Genomic DNA, 18,565 nt, shown 5'->3' on the forward strand with positions numbered 1-18,565 from the left:
AGGTGCTCTTCTTACAATTTACAATTAAAAAAAACTTATTAAAGGAAAATAAGGAGATATCAACATGGACTAGAAAATATATAACTAAAAATATCAGGACTTACTGATAAAAACCAACACTTTCCCAGAAGCTTATAAAATTAGCATCGACAAGCCAGGTCAGGAATGGACAATTGATGTCCGCTAAAGCACCAGAAGTTTACAGTTCTTTGTATAGAGTCAAAAACTTGAAATTAGCACTGGAGGATGATCATTGTTGCTCTTTTGTTTGTATTTGTGATGGTTGTGAATGAAGAAAGTTTTTGAAACATAACCAGCCAATCTTTAAATTTTAAAACTTCTTTGCAAATTAATGTTTTTAAGGTGCTTAAAATGACTGTACTAGTAAAAGATTATCCCGTGGACAAGCTGCTGATCAAAATAATATTATTTGGACATCTAAACCATGAAATTGAATTTTAATATTGTCTTAGCTGCCAGAAGTTTTCGTACCTCATCAGGAGGACGACGATAGTCAACTGGATCCCTCCCAGTAATGGCCTCCAAGAAAACAATGCCAAAGCTGTAGATGTCACTCTTTTCATTAAGAAATCCAGTATTCGCATATTCCGGTGCCACATATCTGCAAATATAGTGTAATAACAATGACACTGGCTCACATTTTTATTGCACTATGCCTTGAAATTAAATGAGAAAATCAAACAATCCAACAGATTCAAGTTGCACAATGTTTCAGCTAAATATTTACCCAAAAGTACCCATCACTCGAGTAGCAATATGGCTTTTCCCAGCACCCAGCAGCTTTGCTAAACCAAAGTCAGACACTTTGGCGTTGAAATCTTCATCAATCAATATGTTACTGGACTTGATATCCCGATGCACTACTTTTGGTTCAACAGCATCGTGTAAATAGGCCAGGCTGTTAAAGTACATCTTTAGATCAACCAACCAAAAAACAAAACCTACTCTCAGAAGAGATAACATATTTATCATGGACAAGGCATATTCATATATAGGATGCAGAGGTTAATTCAAAAAGTATCCTGGACTTGTATAGGTAATAACAAAATGTACTTCAAGTTAGAAACATATGCATACACTGAGTTGATTTTCAGACTGGAGTACTAATCATTGCCAAAAGACTCAAATTCATCAAGATCCAGAGAACAAAAAATGCCCTTCAACTATAAGTGTAAATTTGGAAAAATGTGAGAGCAAGTTTCAGATGATTCACTTACGCTTTAGCTGTTCCCAAAATAATCTTCATACGAGCATCCCAAGTGAGAGAACCCCGCTCCCGCATGGCCCCATGAAGCCACTGCTCAAGATTTCCATTATTGACATATTCATAAACCAGCATCCTGATGGTTTTTAGGCAGCATGAAATAAATGGCTCAGAATATGGAGTATAGCATCACATGTTAAAAAAAATCTGGAAAAACTTAGGCAGCAAAGGGAAAAAAAAGGGATGACTATGAGCAACTGTTCAGGGAGGAAAAAATACATCTTAGATGCACTTGGTTTATTTCTATGTTTCAGTGCCAAATAGTTAAAGCTAGTGGAAGTTACAGCTTTAAAAGAGCATAAAAGTTTGACATTAAAGGATAGTGCACCTTTGAGTGCCTTCCACACAGTATCCAAGGAGCCGAACTAAGTTCTTGTGACGAACATGACCAATGGCCTCAACTTCAACTCTAAATTCTTTCTCTGCTTGGCCTCTAGAATCCATGAAAAAAAAAAAGAATTGTCAAAATCACACCCTTGAAAGAGAACTGCAAAATTACCTACATCAAGTGTGTGAAACTTACAAATTGTTGAGGAGTCTCTTGATTGCTACTGGAGTTCCATTGACCAGCTGCCCACGATAAACAATGCCATAACCACCCTCCCCAAGAACATTGTCCTTGGAAAACCAGTTGGTCGCAATTTGTAAATCCCTTAGGGTAAACCAATGACCCCAACCTAGGTGAGAGAACTCCGGAAGGCCTGCAAACTGTGAAGGAGCAACCAAAGGGTGAGCAGAATGCTGTCTATTAACATCAACTATCCCTGTGCTTCCCACTTCAGCAGACTTGGAGCTTGAATCTTTCTCAACATAACGAAATGAGTCAGAGTCACTGTTGCTGTCACCATGTTCCAACTTGCTTATGTCTGCACCCTTATTTGAGTCATTATCACTATAGCCATCATAAATTCTGAGAAGAGCAGAGTCATCTTTTATGGATTTCTCAACTGGAACTTCCTTAATATCTCTTGAAAATGCAGGTATCTGAGTGGTGGGCAGGTAACCTGAAGCCCTTTGATACCTTCTCCGGTTTTGAATCCAGACACACATCACTAGCAATAATAGTGCACAAAACAAGAGAACTCCGAAACTGATACCGATTATCTCCCACATTTTAAGACCAAAAGGACCTATCTTTTGAGATAGGTGTTCAGCAAGAGCAGTGTTGGGTGATGACATATTTCTGAAGGCACACTCCCTATAAGAAAAGGAAATAACATGATATTAGTGAAACAGAAGACTTCGATGCAAAAGGAACTTTTGAATGAATGCCAGAAATGACCAAAAATAAATCTCCAGTTTCATTTTAGACAAAAAGAAAGGGACTCGATTACAAGAAGTCAGAGCAACATCAATTGGACATGTAAAGATAAAACAATGACTACAACCGCATATAGAAATCCTAAAAGAATAGAGAGAACCTCTCTGTCCTGCAACATCTCTCATAACAGCTTAAGATGGGAAAGGATAACGAAATCAAAAGCCAAAAATTTCGTAGCAAATGCATCAAATTTCGGAACACCTGCACTAAATTTTCACACCAAATTCAGTAAGATCAAATGGATAACAAAGATCGTGGCAAATCGGAAGAAGAAACTCATTACATGCACATCTAGATCATCAAATTCTACCACAAGAAGCAAATGAAGAACACCTTGTGGTGATAAATTCTAAGAAAATTAAAAAAGATTTATTTTCTCCCCAATTGCTTCTCCCAATCAAGTCAGGCCACACATCTACCATTCTAATGCAACGATCAGAAACTGTTTCTGTAATCACCAGCAGCATGCGTAGATTCCAATTTCAGAACCCTTGCGACACCCAAACCAATCCAAAAAAGCAATTCGATACACATCCTACCTCCAAAATCTGACCTTTAGTCACGCCACTTTCAATCCGCGGAGCAACAACCATCCCCCTTCGCCTCGCCCGCTGCCTCTTATACCTCCCCCGCTCCACCGCAAGCAAGACCCGTACGCGACCGACGCCGGCCCCACCCAGCACAGGCGAAGCTACAAGACCATTTCCGAGGGCCAGCAAGGAGATCGCACGGTAGTCGGTGGGTGGCAATGGGGGCTCCCACGGTTGGTGCGGCCGCAATGGGCCCTTCTCCTCGACCCGCGGCAGGGGGTGGCGGTATATGACGCAGTGTCGGCAGCGACAGCCGCTGCGGCGGCCGAAACGGCGAGGCCATGAGACAAACGAGCGGCCCCCACTCACCTTCTCCGCTACCATTTGCCATGAGTCAAACGGGTGCGGAAGTGGGTCGCCGACAGGGATAGGTGGCGACATAAAGAACACCGTATACCCCAATCGTATGTACGTATTACATATGTAACGTTATGTGGGCAAGAATGCGATGACATATAACGCCTAATTCTTTGGGAATACAAAGATGTCTCGAAGAGAAGAATTCTTTGGCCATTATGAGATCATATAACGCCTAATTCACCACTCATATATGTATATATGTATGTATGTATGAATGTCATACGATTACGAAACAAATTTAGAGGTGTAAAATGGTAGGTAAAATAAACAACCTGTGTGATTGGTCGGGAAAGGTGGGTCCGTTTTTTACGTGGGACAATCTTATTAACATTAAAGAAAAACCCAAATCCGTTATCCATCACATAGTGATGGGTCTCACTTAAAATAGATTATTATTTTATAATTATTATTATTAGATAAAAGATGAAAAGATTTTTGGGGCTTTCTTTGTAGCACCTAAAAACAATTCAACTAATTGAGAATGGATGAATTTATTCATTATCATTCTCAATTAACTTTAAAAATGAAAAATTGATCAGATTGTATCTGTATTAGTGAACAAGATTAATTCAGAATAAGAAATCTATAGTTCAGATTGGAAATTTGGATCAGTTCTTCCTGCCATGGAACTGTTTATTTAGGTTGAGTGAAGAACACTGTGGAAATTGGAAAGAGACAGAGTCTAACAGATGCAATGTGTCTGTCTCATGTTATAATTGATGCAAAATCCAAAAGATATCAGCCAAATGTTTGTTAGTTGGTCTAATCAAGAATCAAAATATATGGTGTCCTATTAAAAATAGCTGTCTCACTCTTTGAGGTTTCCTGTTTGCATTACCAGATAAGACATGCATCTAAAATGCTCCCAACCCAATCCTACCTGCATGTATTTTAAGGTCATCCATCCCCCAGTGTTCATGTTTCTCCCAATGCTCCCCAACATTGATCATAAAATTAGACTTGTAGGGATGATGCTTTATATATTACAGCCCAGTTTAATCTCATGTTAGATAGGAAAGAAAATTTGAGTTGATAGAACTAGATTAATCATTTATTATCAAGGTATAGATCATGGATCATCACAGTTTCATATCTGATCTGATGTCAAAGGAAACTTGAGGTGGTATATTAGAACTAAATTAATCAATTATTATTAATTTATAAATCATGGTTCATCCAATGAGTCAATTCCACTATAACTTCTTGGATTATGTTTGAATCTTAAATATTAAACCTTAAGTAAAAAAATTTATAATATTTATATCTCACATCGTATGCAAGAGGAGATTTGAATCGATTTAAAAAGATCAAATTTATTATTATTAATTTAGCTTAAGATTTTTAAATCATAAGCCTATCAAATAATAAGCTAATTAATCCTAATAATAACCTTCGTTGAAGAATCCAATATCAAGTCCTCCATCTAAAAAAAAATGATATATCTTATGAGAATTCTAGAATTTGTTGAGGGTACACAAGCATCAAATCCTCTATATTAAATGAATACCTTTGAATTAAGCAAGGTATACGATTTTGAATGATACTACTTGGTATGGGTGATACGTACCAATCCGATAGCTTATTAGTATGCGAATCGCTTGTTACCGGACGGACCGCTTAAAAGCACCCCATATCGGATGATACAGGGTTATATCGAGTGGTAACGATTGAAATTTCAATCGTTATCGCTCGGCACAGTTCGGTAATGATCAATTTTGACTGTTACCGCTTGATAACAATCGAAATCAACTGATACAACTTGGTAACAGTACTCTAATGGGTAAATTTGTGCTCTATTTCACTCCCCTATTTCACTTCATTTCATTCTAATATTCTCTTAAACTATCTCAATTTTTTTTTAATATTTATGCTCTCTTAAATTTTACAAAACAACTATTTATGAATTGAATTGAAGCTAATTTAGAAAGAGTAAAAAAAAACTTTCTAATGTATTCTCTTTCAGAGTAATTAAGATCTTTAATGTTATAATTAGTATGTTTAATATTGAATAATTCAAAATTAGGCACTTAATAGGTTAAATATTTATATTGCATGCATATTAAATATTAAAAGATATTTATAATAGTAAAATAAGTTTTATTAAAGTTATTGAATGTTGTGATTAGTCATTTTAATGATGATTTAATAAAAAATTAATCGATTTTATGTTAATTTAATGTGTTTAATACCTATTAAGTTGTTTATCATAATTATAATATTGAAAAAAAAGTAATTAGTAGGCAATTAACTATGTTAATTATATAATTAGTGTATCCAATGATGATTTTATCGTAATTTGAACTATATTGGATCAAAATTATGTAATTAATATTTCTTTTATGTGTTTGACATATTTACAATGATAAAATAGGTTTAATTAGATCTTATTAAAATTATTTAATATTATGATTAGTCATGATTTAATCAAAATATGATCAATTTTAGATCAATTTAATATCTTTAATACCTATTAGGGTATTTGACATATTTATAGTATTGAAAGAAAAGTAATTAGTGGGTAATTAACTATGTTAATCATGTGATTAATATATCTAATGATGATTTTATCATAATTTAATACATATTAGATCAAAATTATGTATTTAATATTTCTTTTGTATATGTAACATATTTATGATGATAAAATAGGATTAGTTATATTTTAATAAAATTATTTAATGTTGCGATTAGTTATTTTTTATCGATATTTGGTTAATTCAATATGTTTATATTTTATAGCTTATTTGATTTAAATTTGGTAGGATCATGTCACCAAAGGAACAATCACATGATGATGCATGAGTTCATGCTTGAAAGATAGATGAGAACTATCATCATTGGTAATGTATTTATTGTGACTAAATTGGTAAGGGTGGAGGAATAACTCAAGTGAAGATGCATTTGGTTGGTAGGTATCCTGATGTTATAAAATGCAAGAAGGTTCTGACGGAGATCCGTAAATTATTTCAAAGCAAGCTACAACAAGCAAAGTAAGATACATTAAAAATGAAGACAAGAGTTGAAGAAGAATATTATAGGGCTACGCAAGAACTAGTTTATGATCAATATAAGGGTTGTGACGATCAAGTCGACCCGGATCTCATAGTTGGGATTCGTGGATCATTGGAGCATCAATATACAGTAAATAAAGCAATGAGGCATCGACGACCTGACTCATAGTTGGAGCATGGCAGTGGTAGTGAAAGAAATCCAAAGGTCGGCCAGCATAGCATGAGACAGCCAACTACTACTCCTCAGTTAGGCCGAAGTATTAGCATGAGATATGGTGGACTCCGTGATTTTATGAGAGGTCTTGGTAAAAGGTCCGCACTAGATATTGTTGATATTGATCCGTAAGCCTATCCCCCACAAACAATGAAACATATCGGACGATACAAGGCTATATCGAGTGATAACGATTGAAATTTCGATCGTTATCACTTGGTACAGCTCGGTAATGATCGATTTTGATTGTTACCACTTGGTAACAATCGAAATCGACTGTTACAACTTGGTAACAGTACTCCAACGAGTAAATTTGTGCTCTATTTCACTTCATTTCATTCTAATACTCTCTTAAACTATCTCAAACTCTTTTTTTTTTTATATTTATGCTCTCCTAAACTTTACAAAACAACTATTTGTGAATTGAATGTTGATTAATTTAGAAAGATTAAGAGAAAAACTTTCTAATGAAAAGGTATTCATTCTCTTTCTTTAATTAGAGAGTAATTAAGATCTTTAATGTTATGATTAGTATGTTTAATATTGATTAATTCAAAATTAGGCATAGTCAAATATTTATATTTCATGCATATTAAATATTAAAAGATATTTATAATAGTAAAATAAGTTTTATTAAGTTTTATTAAAGTTATTGAATACTGTGATTAGTTATTTTAATGATGATTTAATAAAAATTTAATCGATTTTATGTCAATTTAATGTGTTTAATACCTATTAAGGTATTTGTCATGTTTATAGTATTGATAAAATAATAATTAGTGGATAATTAACTATGTTAATCATGTAATTAATGTATCTAATGATGATTTCATCGTAATCTGAACTATATTGGATCAAAATTATGTAATTAATATTTTTTTTATGTGTTTGACATATTTATTATTGTAAAATAGGTTTAATTAGATTTTATTAAAGTTATTTAATGTTATGATTAGTCATGATTTAATCAAATCAATTTTAAATCGATTTAATGTTTTTAATACCTATTAGGGTATTTAACATGTTTATAATATTGAAAAAAGTAATTAGTGGGTAATTAACTATGTTAATCAAGTGATTAATGTATCTAATGATTATTTTATCATAATTTAATTCATATTGGATCAAAATTATATATTTAATATTTTTTTATGTATGTAATATATTTATAATGATAAATTAGGATTAGTTATATTTTAATAAAATTATTTAATGCTACGATTAGTGATTTTTTATCGATATTTGGTCAATTCAATATATTTATATTTTATAGCTTATTTGACTTAAATTTGGTAGGATCATGGCACCAAAGGAACAGTCATATGATGATGCATGAGTTCATGCCTGAAAGATAGATAAGAACCATCATCATTGGCAATGTATTTATTGTGACCACATTGGCAAGGATGGAGGAATAACTCAGGTGAAGATGCATTTGGTCGATGGGTATCCTAATGTTATAAAATGCAAGAAGGTTCTGACGGAGATCCGTAAATTATTTCAAAGCAAGCTACAACAAGCAAAGTAAGATACATTAAAAAAGAAGGCAAGAGTTGAGGAAGAATATTATAGGGCTACGCAAGAACCAGTTTATAATCAGTATGAGAGTTGTGACGATCAAGTTGACCCGGATCTCATAGTTAGGATTCGTGTATCATTGGTGCATCAGTATACAGTAAATGAAGCAATGAGACATCGATAACCTGACTCACAGTTGGAGCATAGCAGTGGTAGTGAAATTCAGAGATCGGTCAGCATGAGACAATCAACTACTCCTCCTTAGTTAGGCCGAAGTAGTAGCATAAGATATGGTGGACTCCGTGGTTTTACGAGAGGCCTTGGTAAAAGGTCCGCACTAGATTTTGTTGATATTGATCCACAAGCCTATCCCCCACAAACAATGAAACAAACACAGATTGATGATACATACGCAAAAGAAAAGAAGCGGGATATTGGGAAGGCAACTTCAAAATAGTTTAACTTCCACAAAATTCTAGCCAGCACAGCCTAGGGTTAATATTATCATAGCATTATCTTTTTTATTCAAAAGTTTGGCATGGGGATCCAACCTCTAACACCGAGGGAGATTTACGGTATGTACTTAGATGAGAAGGTGGCATAACTGAAGGATTAGATCAAATTCTTCAAGAAGCAATGAGATGAATATAGGGTGACACTGATGTGTGACAGTTGGACAGGACCAACAAGAATTAGTATCATCAACTTTCTTATTTATTGCAACAAAAGAGTGGTGTTTCATAAATTAATTAATACTTCTAAAAAGATCCAATATGCAAACTATATTGAGAGCTTGATGGATACTATAATAGAGGAGATTAGACCATAGTATGTAAATAATAACTGACAATGGAGCGAATTTCAAGAAGGCTGGTTTGCAATTGATGGAAAAAAAGAAAAACTTTGTTTTAGACTCCATGTGCAGCTCATTACATAGATCTAATGCTGAAGGATATTAGTGAGCTAGACGCGGTCAAGAATTGTGTAGCTCGAGCATAATCAATTACAAAGTTTATATATAATCATTATTGGGTCCACGCTTTAATGCAAAAGTATGTAAACAATGAGATCCTTCGATCTGGAATCACTCGGTTTACTACCAATCAATTTTATTACATTAAAGTCACTACAATAAAAAAAGACATAGCTTGAAGGAAATGGTCACATTACAAGAGTGGTATGATTCTAGATATTTGAGATTGAGCGATGGAAAGAAGATAGAAAAGTCCATTCTTTCCTCTAGATTTTGGGAGACCATGGTAAAAATCATAAAAAGTGTAGAACTACTTTATATTGTTCTCCATAAGGTCGATATGAACAAGCATCCATAGATGTCGTATCTTAAATATATGCTAATTTCAGTAAGAGAAGAGGTCAAGAAAATATTCAAAGATGATTTTAAGATCGACCAATATATATGGATCATTGATTGTCCGACCGAAGTTCATATGGATCAAGATATCCATAATGTAGGTAAATTCATATTCAGAATAATTTAATTTATTATTTTTTAGATAATAAAAAATCATACTAACAAAATTGTCTTGCAACGTATTATCTAAACCCGACAATTCAATATCGGTATGCTCTCGGAACGCAAAATGATTTACTAATGGCACTACGAAATGTTATATATCGACTCTTGCGAAACACTACTAATGCTGTCGATGCTCTTATGGAGGGTCAATTATTTTGAGAAACGGTTGGTTCATTTTCTGATGTTGTAGCTATATCGTGTCGTTACATTATGGATCCTGGTGAGTAAAAGTTACAAATATTGATTAACAATTATATTTAATATTAATTATTTATTATGTAAATAAAATCTTATTTATATCTTTTTATAATTAAGTGGTAATTACAATTTGGAGGGGATGCACCACATTTAAGGAAGGTTGTCGTTCGTGTACTTTCACATACGATAACATCTAGTGGTTGCGAACATAATTGGTCAACGTTTACATTGATTCACACGAAGGTCCGTAACAAACTCTCCTACAAACGGTCAGAGAAACTGGTATATGTCCATTATAATATGCGGCTAAGATTGCGATGTGCTGAGCTAGATAAGGAGCCAGATGAACCATATATTGATCCCATCAACCTCTAATTCTACAATGAAAATTCAGAGTGATATTAGATTGGGTTAAAGCAGTAGAAAACCAAAAGGATCCCTACTTGATGAGGTAGGAGACCCTCAGCGCCCTTCACGTTTTATCACCAAGGAAATAGAAGAAGAAGAAGCACAACCCCAACAGGTGGAAAATCCCCCTTGATCATAATGTGGCAGGAGTCAAACAACATCGAGTCAAGCTGCTAGAGGAACTACACAACCAACGGTCACAGTCGTCCACCCAGCATGCAAAGGCAAAAGGGAAGGTAGTAGCATCAGTCGTATCATTGGAAAGAATCGAGTCGGGCAATGAGACACCTTCATAATCACAATCAACAACTCGCTCAATCCAGAGACATGACAACAACATAGACAACAATGCCTCGACGGATGATGGCGATGATGCCGGCCAATCGTTGGTCTCGTCTACATAACTTTAGGGTGGTGCATAGACCGAGGAGCAATATTTTACATATGCCACCCAAGATTCAGATCATAGAACTCAACAAGGTACTGGTCAAGCTTATACGCGGAAGGAAAAGTGGAAGGGGATGACAGTGGATGAATTTGAGCAGATGCGACAGAGCCTATATGATGTAGACACAGAAATAAGCTCATCGTATTCATAACCATCGTATTATGGAGAATCATACGGGCAACAACTGTACGGTGATAGTTGGTCATCCTTCTCTTAGCAACAGTATGATACAGAGCAGTAGCGAAAATAGCGAAAGTAGAAGCTCTGACATTCACCAATATACGTCTCAGGAGCTACCTCGAACAAATATGATTCATGATGATCAGCTTATGATCATCACTACATTGATACATCAATGACATACGGTGTATCAATACACTATATCGTGGGATCAATTTCATGATTGGGTCCAACAAATATATCATATTGATATGCATATATATATATATATATATATATATATATATATATATATATATATATATATATATATATATATATATATATATATATATATATATATATATATATATATATATATGATCGAGGACCCCGATCCACCACTAGTGGAGGCTCATCGTTCGTTTTGATGATAGAATCAACAATCATGTATATCTACATATGTGATTATTTAATTCGTTTGAATTTTAGAGTTTATATTGTAGCAAAATAGTCTAACAATTCAAATGATTTTTCCTGTAGATATTTTAATATTTACAGAAAGATAATCTGTAATGAACTAAAATACAAACCTTACATAAGACTATTTCTCAAAGCCCAAAAAAGATATGTGATACTATTCTTACCTAATTTACATTGATTTTACTAAGCTTATACTATTACTATATTTATTTCTAACTTAAAAACCTTATCTTATTTTTTTTTTATTTTTAGATATTTTCGAAGGATTTTCACCTAAATTAAATATATTGCTCGCCAAGACGTACCGCTCGGTATACGATACTGTATCATATCGAACCAAGCTCGAAACACCAATATGATATTTCAATCCTTAGAATTAAGTCATATTGAGTATTTATCATTCATTGCAATATACCCTACAATCCCAACACTCTTAAAATGGAGCCAAAAAGAAGTTCTAGTTCTAACCATCTGAATCATGGTCAGATGCATATTTGGATGATAGTGTGACAAGGGTAGTCCTCTGAGCTACAAAAAGTAAGTGCATCTTTGGATGATAGTGTGACAAGGGTAGTCCTCTGAGCTACAAAAAGTAGAGAGACTTTGACATCAAATGGAGCTCACCAAGTCCATTAGTATTTACCATTCCTTGTAACTATACCCAACAGAAAAGATCTCTTCTCAAAACAAAGTTTCAAACACCCTTTGCATGGAGTCAGAAAAGATATTGTTCTAACCATCTGAATCATGGTCAGATGAGGGTAGCTACAAAAAGAAGAAAAAATTTGATATCAAAATGGTGAGCATTAAGTCCATGAGATTGTTTCTTGTAATATACCCTACACAAAAGATCTCTTCCCAAAACAAATTTCCAACACTATCTACAAGGAGCAAAAAAAAGTTTGATATGATCTATCTGCTTGCAAAAGCGACCAGGATCAACATGCCCATGGAAGCAACAATCGTGAATCCTGGATTCTCCCAAAAGCTCAGTTCAATGCCGCAACATGCAGAGTTTGGTTGCTTCATAACCAATTCATCTCTTAATTCTCTTATTGCCTTGTCTCTTTTCTTTCCCATCTGTTAAGTGAGAGAAAGCCCTATGTTACAATACAAATAAAATGGAACAAGAGTTGAAAAGGCTATATTATCTAACAAAATTTTAATGGAAAATCAAATCCACAAGTTGCTAAGAATCTGTTTAATAGTCTGAAGGTTAGAATGTATGATGATCAGAGTTGTGAATTGAGCCTTGGCAACCTTACTTAAGACAGAGTTTGATTTTTCATATGAAACTACTTCGATACCTCCACATGGTACAGGTAACATAGGAGATATCTCTCTCTCTGGAGGATCTCAACCAACACTGCTTAGCTTTGGGTGGGTTACCAATGCCAGTAATTGGAGATTACACAATTCAAACAATTAGTTATTATGGGCTAGCTTTAAAAGCTCATATTGATTGTTCATTCTTCAAATTTCTCTATGTGGCAGGTTCAGCATATTATAGCTAATTATAGCATAATAAATTTGCAACATACAAAATAAATATATATCTTTGGCTTTCATGAATCCCAATTCATATAAATGGGACATTTGAAATGCTGTGACTTTCACTCGTGAGTAGTAGACAGCTAAATTATAATTGAGAAGAAATCAAATAATGACATGGGGAACTACAATTGTGGGTTTTACATGCACAGTGTTAAGTTGATTGAAAAGAGCATTTTACCATAAGAAACAACAAATCCTTGAAGCACAGATAAGCAAGAATTCCAATGAATACAAATTTTTTTTTTATTATGCATAAGGATATATATTTGGATGTGGCAACCAGTGTTGATCTTTCCATTTCTTTTGCAGTTAGCTAAGAGGATTACATATCAGCCATTCAATCTCAAACTGCACATGTGTGAATGTAAAATATAAAGGCATTAAGTAACATCCACTACGATCAATAACACTCTGCTGCAAGTGAAAACAGTGGGAAAAAACATATGTAATCAGCCAATGAATTGAGGCAAGTTAATCTGATAGCTGAATAGTAGTATGCTTAAACTCCAATTAGATATATATCAAGTACATAAAAGAGGAAACAAACAAAATGATGAAGAATTTTCAACATTGGGGGAAAAAAAAAAACCTTCTGAAGTGTCTGCATTTGGTTCTGTGCTTCTTGTAGACAGAGTTCAAGTTTGATTATCCTATCATTCAGCTCCTCATTAGTCATACGATGTTTCTCTAGCTGCACCCATGAAAAATACCAAATAAGCAAACATATCGAATTCTGTCCTAAAAAACCTATAGCAAACAAGAATTTGCAGTCAACTCACTAAGACTAACCTGGGCTTCCAGTTCCTTGGTTTGTTGTTTCCAGTGTGCTGACAAGATCCTGATCTCATCCCTCAACTTGGCGATCTCTTCATCCTTTGCACTCAGATGCTTATTGATGTTCTCAAAGTTCTTTGGGGAAACTTCTGCCAAAATCTTCCTGAGCTCACAATCCTTTTTAGATCCAGCTACATTAACTGCATGCATTATCTCTTGCTCCATTCGCAGTACTTCATCCTTAAGCCGCCTTTGAGAGAGCTCTCTTGCTTGAAGATCATTCTGCAGAAGGTCTATTTGTTCCCCTAGTTTATTTACTCTGGTTTCATGCTCAGCTAATAAACTATCTTTCTCATCTAGTTCTCTCAACAAGTCCAAACACTGGGATTGCGCTGATTGAGCTGATGCAGCACTGGCCTCTGCGGTGGCTTGAGTAACTGATAGTTCAGATCTCAAGTCATCCAGATCTTTCATGTACTGCATGCAAAGAAACAATATTAGAGGATTTCCCAAAAAAAAAAAAAAAAAATTGCACAGAGCAGGCTGATGCATGAGAAGCAATGTCTCAAACTTGAGTAAGATGGTGAAGGTCGTAAAGCACCAACCTAAACCTGGTTAATTCTTCATGCAATAATGCTAAATTCTCCACAGACATAGTGATGAAGGATCAATGCCAGGCAAAAACTTTCTAATGTGCATGAATGAACTACCCTTCATTCCCCAAGCTTCAAACTTGCAAAGTGAAGCTGCATAGCCTCCATGCTGTAGAAGGCACAAAGGGAAGACACCAATTCAAAGATAAGGTTCAAATTGCAGATCATCTTACACAATGGTGACCCCCATTAAATGCCAACTCATGAAGTTGACAGAAATCGTAGTTATAGAAATGTCCAAGCCAACTTTAGAAATCATGGTTATTATAGATGTCAGATTCACTGAATGCCAAACTTGAATAGTACAAATTTTGATGTAGCATTGTGTGCCAATAATGGATTTCAAGACTCTCCTAAAACAATAACCAGATTTGATTTAACAAAGTGCTTGGACCAACAAAAGAAAATGTAATATCTTGGCAAGAAGTGAAAATTGGAAGAGGAAAAATGGGCTTGCTCAAAAATAAGAAAGAGATTGATCACCAGAATTATAAAATACTGCTAAGCATTTGAGGGTATGCTCTCCCACCACCACAACTGATCTCTCCCATACAGAAGCAGTGTTCATCATCGATGCTAATGAGGAGAGCTGTAAGGATGAAAGGCACAAATATCAAAGAAAAAGAGATAACAAACAAATATTGATCTGACGGATCAAGTCAATAAGGAGATGAACACAAAGACCAAGTGCGCAGAGAAGACATTACGATAGAGAATACACCTGGCTCTGAGCATGGCAGCAAAAAGCCAAAAACGGCTAGATACGGCGATGGAGATATTGAAGAGAGAATGGAGAAGACAGACTACATGGGAGAGCAAAGATAATCATTTCTGATGTCCAACTGAGAATGGTAATTAATTCAAACTGAGCAGATAAGCCCCTTGTACTTCTTCAAACCACAAAAGAACTCATCCTCTCTTTTCCATTACCAAGAAGTTGCATTTGTTTGCTGGGATGGGCTGACACAATTAATAGAATGCTATACACTTCCCAACCATCTTAGACTCATCCACGTATTTACATGCATGGTAGGATTTATTTGTAGCCTTACACACCATAAGAACTTCATATAGTGTATCAACTATATCAATATCATGTATTACATACATCATACATGTGCATATCATGATAACCACATTATAATAACAATATTGAATTGGTGAGAATAAGCATTTTTACAAGCTCAATAACCAAAATCCTGATCCAGACCCGACTTAAAGTTTTAGTGATCAATCCTCACTTTAGATCCATTAAAATCATGCATGTGTCTTAATTCCATATTGTTATACCAATCAACATGTACAACCCTGATCACCAATCAAAAAATGTCCAAAATGTTGGGTATGAAAACTCATTTTGGATTGGTTAGCTTATCAAATTCACAAATTCCTAGGTTCGTCTACCCAATAAAACCTGTAGCATGGTGTTTTAAGAATATTTTAAGAATGGTTTTCAGACAAAACAGAAAATTGTTATCCAAACAAGTATATTTTTTTTTTTTCATTTTCAAAAAGACAACATGTATTCGAGAACACAGCCAAAGATACCCTTAATTGTCTAAGTTCTAGTACCTTAGGTTCAAACTTTAATACCAAATCAGAGTCCATGCACTAAATAACACCAAGGCTAAATTGTTTAATCCAAACATGTGTATTCAATTGCATGACATAAGTGGTATCACCTCCAACTGTAAAATTATTATCAGTTGCTAGAATCTGGTTTCCAAACTCATAAGCTCTCACAGCCTTAATCAAACAATTTCTAAACTCGAAGCCCAAAGCCCTATATATGCAAATATTTAGCAAAGAAGAAAGGCATTATACATATTTATTATCAGAAAGCTCAGGAAATTTATACTTACATAAGCAAATTGTCTTCACAAATTGTGTACCTAACTGAAATGATAAATCGACAGTGTGTACCAAAATCTAAGTTATTTGGCAAGAAATACACAAAGACTTATCTCAATTCGTCAGCCCTAAGAAATAATATTTCTTTTGTTCAAATAGAAGAAAATTTCTAAGCAACCAGCAAATAATTAACAATCCTTTTGACTCTAATACCCGACATCACATATGGTCCTTCCTTACAGAAATAGATCCAACTAATCAGAAAAATATCAGCATCCAATAACCAAAGGAAAGCAGGAACGAAACTTTCACAATAACATTTCGAGACTAGAATTAAAAGCAAAACATCAAGGAAATTCCCAAGCATTGCACCTCCACACTAGCAGAAGTAGATGCCTTCAGCTTTTCATCCTTCTCTCGTAGGCATATCTGTAACCGGCCTATGTCTTCCTCCATGCTCTTCGCCTTCTTCTCTGTTGCCTGTCAGGGACAACAAAACACTTCATTTTCTTTCGGATTGCAAGAAAACCACAGCGTCGTACGATTCCACTCATAGCATCAAGAAGATAAAAAACCTACCTTTCTCGTGAGGGTCTCTCTCGCGAACAACTGCTCCTGCAAGACCAACCGACGCCGGACATCTTTCAGCTCCGTTGCCAACGAAACTACGTTCCTCTTGAAGCTCAACCTTTTCTCTTCCAGGTCCTTGAGAAGCGGGTCGAACTCTACAGCTGATGAAGACGATGCCGAAGTCTCTACCGTGTCCGTGGTAGACATCAGCACATTCCCGACCGAACTTGCGAAGGACTGGGTCCGAAAGAAGTCACCTTTGGGCAGAATCTCGAGCTCCCTCTGTCAACCACAGGGGTCGCACTATGATTTAGGCAACAAATGGCTACAGTTTACCCTAATCTGCTTCGAATTCAAAACGCCAACGTCCGGCTTTGGGCCCTGGCGGAGTTCAAAGCGAAAACGGCGGTCTGCATCTACATCCGAAATGACGCAAAAGAACAATTCCGTACACTCACAGTGAAACAAATATTAAACTTTTTTTTTTCTGGACTTTGCTAGAATCATGGCCAGTAGCATCTCAACAAAAGGGGAATCGAGATCAATCGATAGCGAGTCCTTACAAGCTGCAACGTCATGTCCGCCATATCTCTAATCCAAAAATTACAAGGAGAGCGTTTCCTTACCTCAATGACATCAACCCAAACCGCAACTCGCCGAAACTGCACCTCCAAAGCCGCACTTTTCTCTCCCAAAACCCGCGTAAAACTAAAACTTTGCAGACTATTTCACTCCTTCCGATCGAAACCTCACCTCCAAAGCCTCAAGTCGATCTACGAACTTAGTGCTTCTTCCGAAATATCGAGAGTAAATCCTTAGAAAAGCTCGACCTTTCAGTACCACTTCCCCTTCTTACCCATCTCATCCACGTCCTTGTCAGGGGACCCAGGAAGAAACCCACACATCAGCGCCTCGGCACCAGAAGCGTCTCCTCCGGTCCCGGAAGCTACATCGAATAACAGACCGGGAAAGACGATGAGATCTTTTAGCAATAACAAGGATTCAAACTCGATCTTTCAAGCGGAGCGATCAAAATCTCTCTTTTCCTCTTCAAAAGCACGAGCTCGGGATCATCGATTCCTACTCGCAGACAGGGGAAGTGGTTGAAGTGAGCATCCCCTGGTTCGGACGCATATAAATAGGTCACCTTCCGGAGCTATGGTTCGGGTTCGGAGCCTCCTTGGCCCGGCCGAACCAAAACCGCGCGGCAAATCCAAATTTGGGCCTCTAGTAGCCGGAAGGATGACCGACACGTGGCGGTTCACGAGGTGCCGTATTGTCTATTGCTCCTCTGTTTGGGCGGTACGAAAAGACTTCATTGCCCTCAATTGGGTCAAATTATAGGGTTGGGATTTTGATTAGTATATGTCTACTACGAAATGAGAATTCAAATGTTAGTATCTAAGAACACACCAAAAGATAGGAAAACTCAAACGTTTTCCATATCTCTTCAATGACTAATATTTTCATTCTTATATTTTAAAAAATTATATTGAAATCCTTATACTTATACTTATGAAAGAAAAATATTTAACCTCATTTCTCCTGTATTATCGATTTTATTAACGAAAAATATTATATATACTTAATAATAAATAAAAATGAGATGGAGTCAGCATGTATTTAGTGAT

General features: G+C 35.5%; 2 protein-coding genes across 3 annotated transcripts in view; both read right to left on the reverse strand.

Annotated features, from left to right (window-relative positions):
• The window catches only part of LOC103993308 (probable receptor-like protein kinase At5g18500), a 5,430-nt gene extending 1,997 nt beyond the window's left edge, over positions 1 to 3,433 (reverse strand). Inside the window, exons 1-6 of one of the 2 annotated variants that reach the window (XM_065078715.1) lie at positions 3,160 to 3,433; positions 1,809 to 2,483; positions 1,614 to 1,718; positions 1,239 to 1,361; positions 749 to 919; positions 493 to 622 (exon numbers count right to left, since the gene is read on the reverse strand). In XM_065078715.1, the coding sequence (XP_064934787.1) occupies positions 493 to 622; positions 749 to 919; positions 1,239 to 1,361; positions 1,614 to 1,718; positions 1,809 to 2,464 (1,185 nt within the window). In that variant the 5' untranslated portion in view covers positions 2,465 to 2,483; positions 3,160 to 3,433. Of the gene's footprint in view, positions 1 to 492; positions 623 to 748; positions 920 to 1,238; positions 1,362 to 1,613; positions 1,719 to 1,808; positions 2,484 to 3,145 lie in introns of both variants that reach the window. The other variant, XM_009413324.3, reaches the window with a different exon arrangement.
• An 8,861-nt stretch (positions 3,434 to 12,294) lies between these two features.
• On the reverse strand, positions 12,295 to 18,025 carry LOC103993307 (nuclear envelope-associated protein 2). The gene is made up of 6 exons (XM_009413322.3): positions 17,561 to 18,025; positions 16,944 to 17,216; positions 16,737 to 16,844; positions 13,876 to 14,337; positions 13,676 to 13,777; positions 12,295 to 12,612 (listed from the first exon to the last, which is right to left on the reverse strand). The coding sequence occupies exons 2-6, from the start codon at positions 17,139 to 17,141 to the stop codon at positions 12,445 to 12,447; spliced, it is 1,038 nt and encodes a 345-aa protein (XP_009411597.2). The 5' UTR covers positions 17,142 to 17,216; positions 17,561 to 18,025; the 3' UTR covers positions 12,295 to 12,444.
• Positions 18,026 to 18,565: the final 540 nt, after the last annotated feature.

The sequence above is a fragment of the Musa acuminata genome, chromosome BXJ1-8 (genome assembly GCF_036884655.1).
Source record: "Musa acuminata AAA Group cultivar baxijiao chromosome BXJ1-8, Cavendish_Baxijiao_AAA, whole genome shotgun sequence".
Taxonomy (NCBI): Eukaryota; Viridiplantae; Streptophyta; class Magnoliopsida; order Zingiberales; family Musaceae; genus Musa; species Musa acuminata.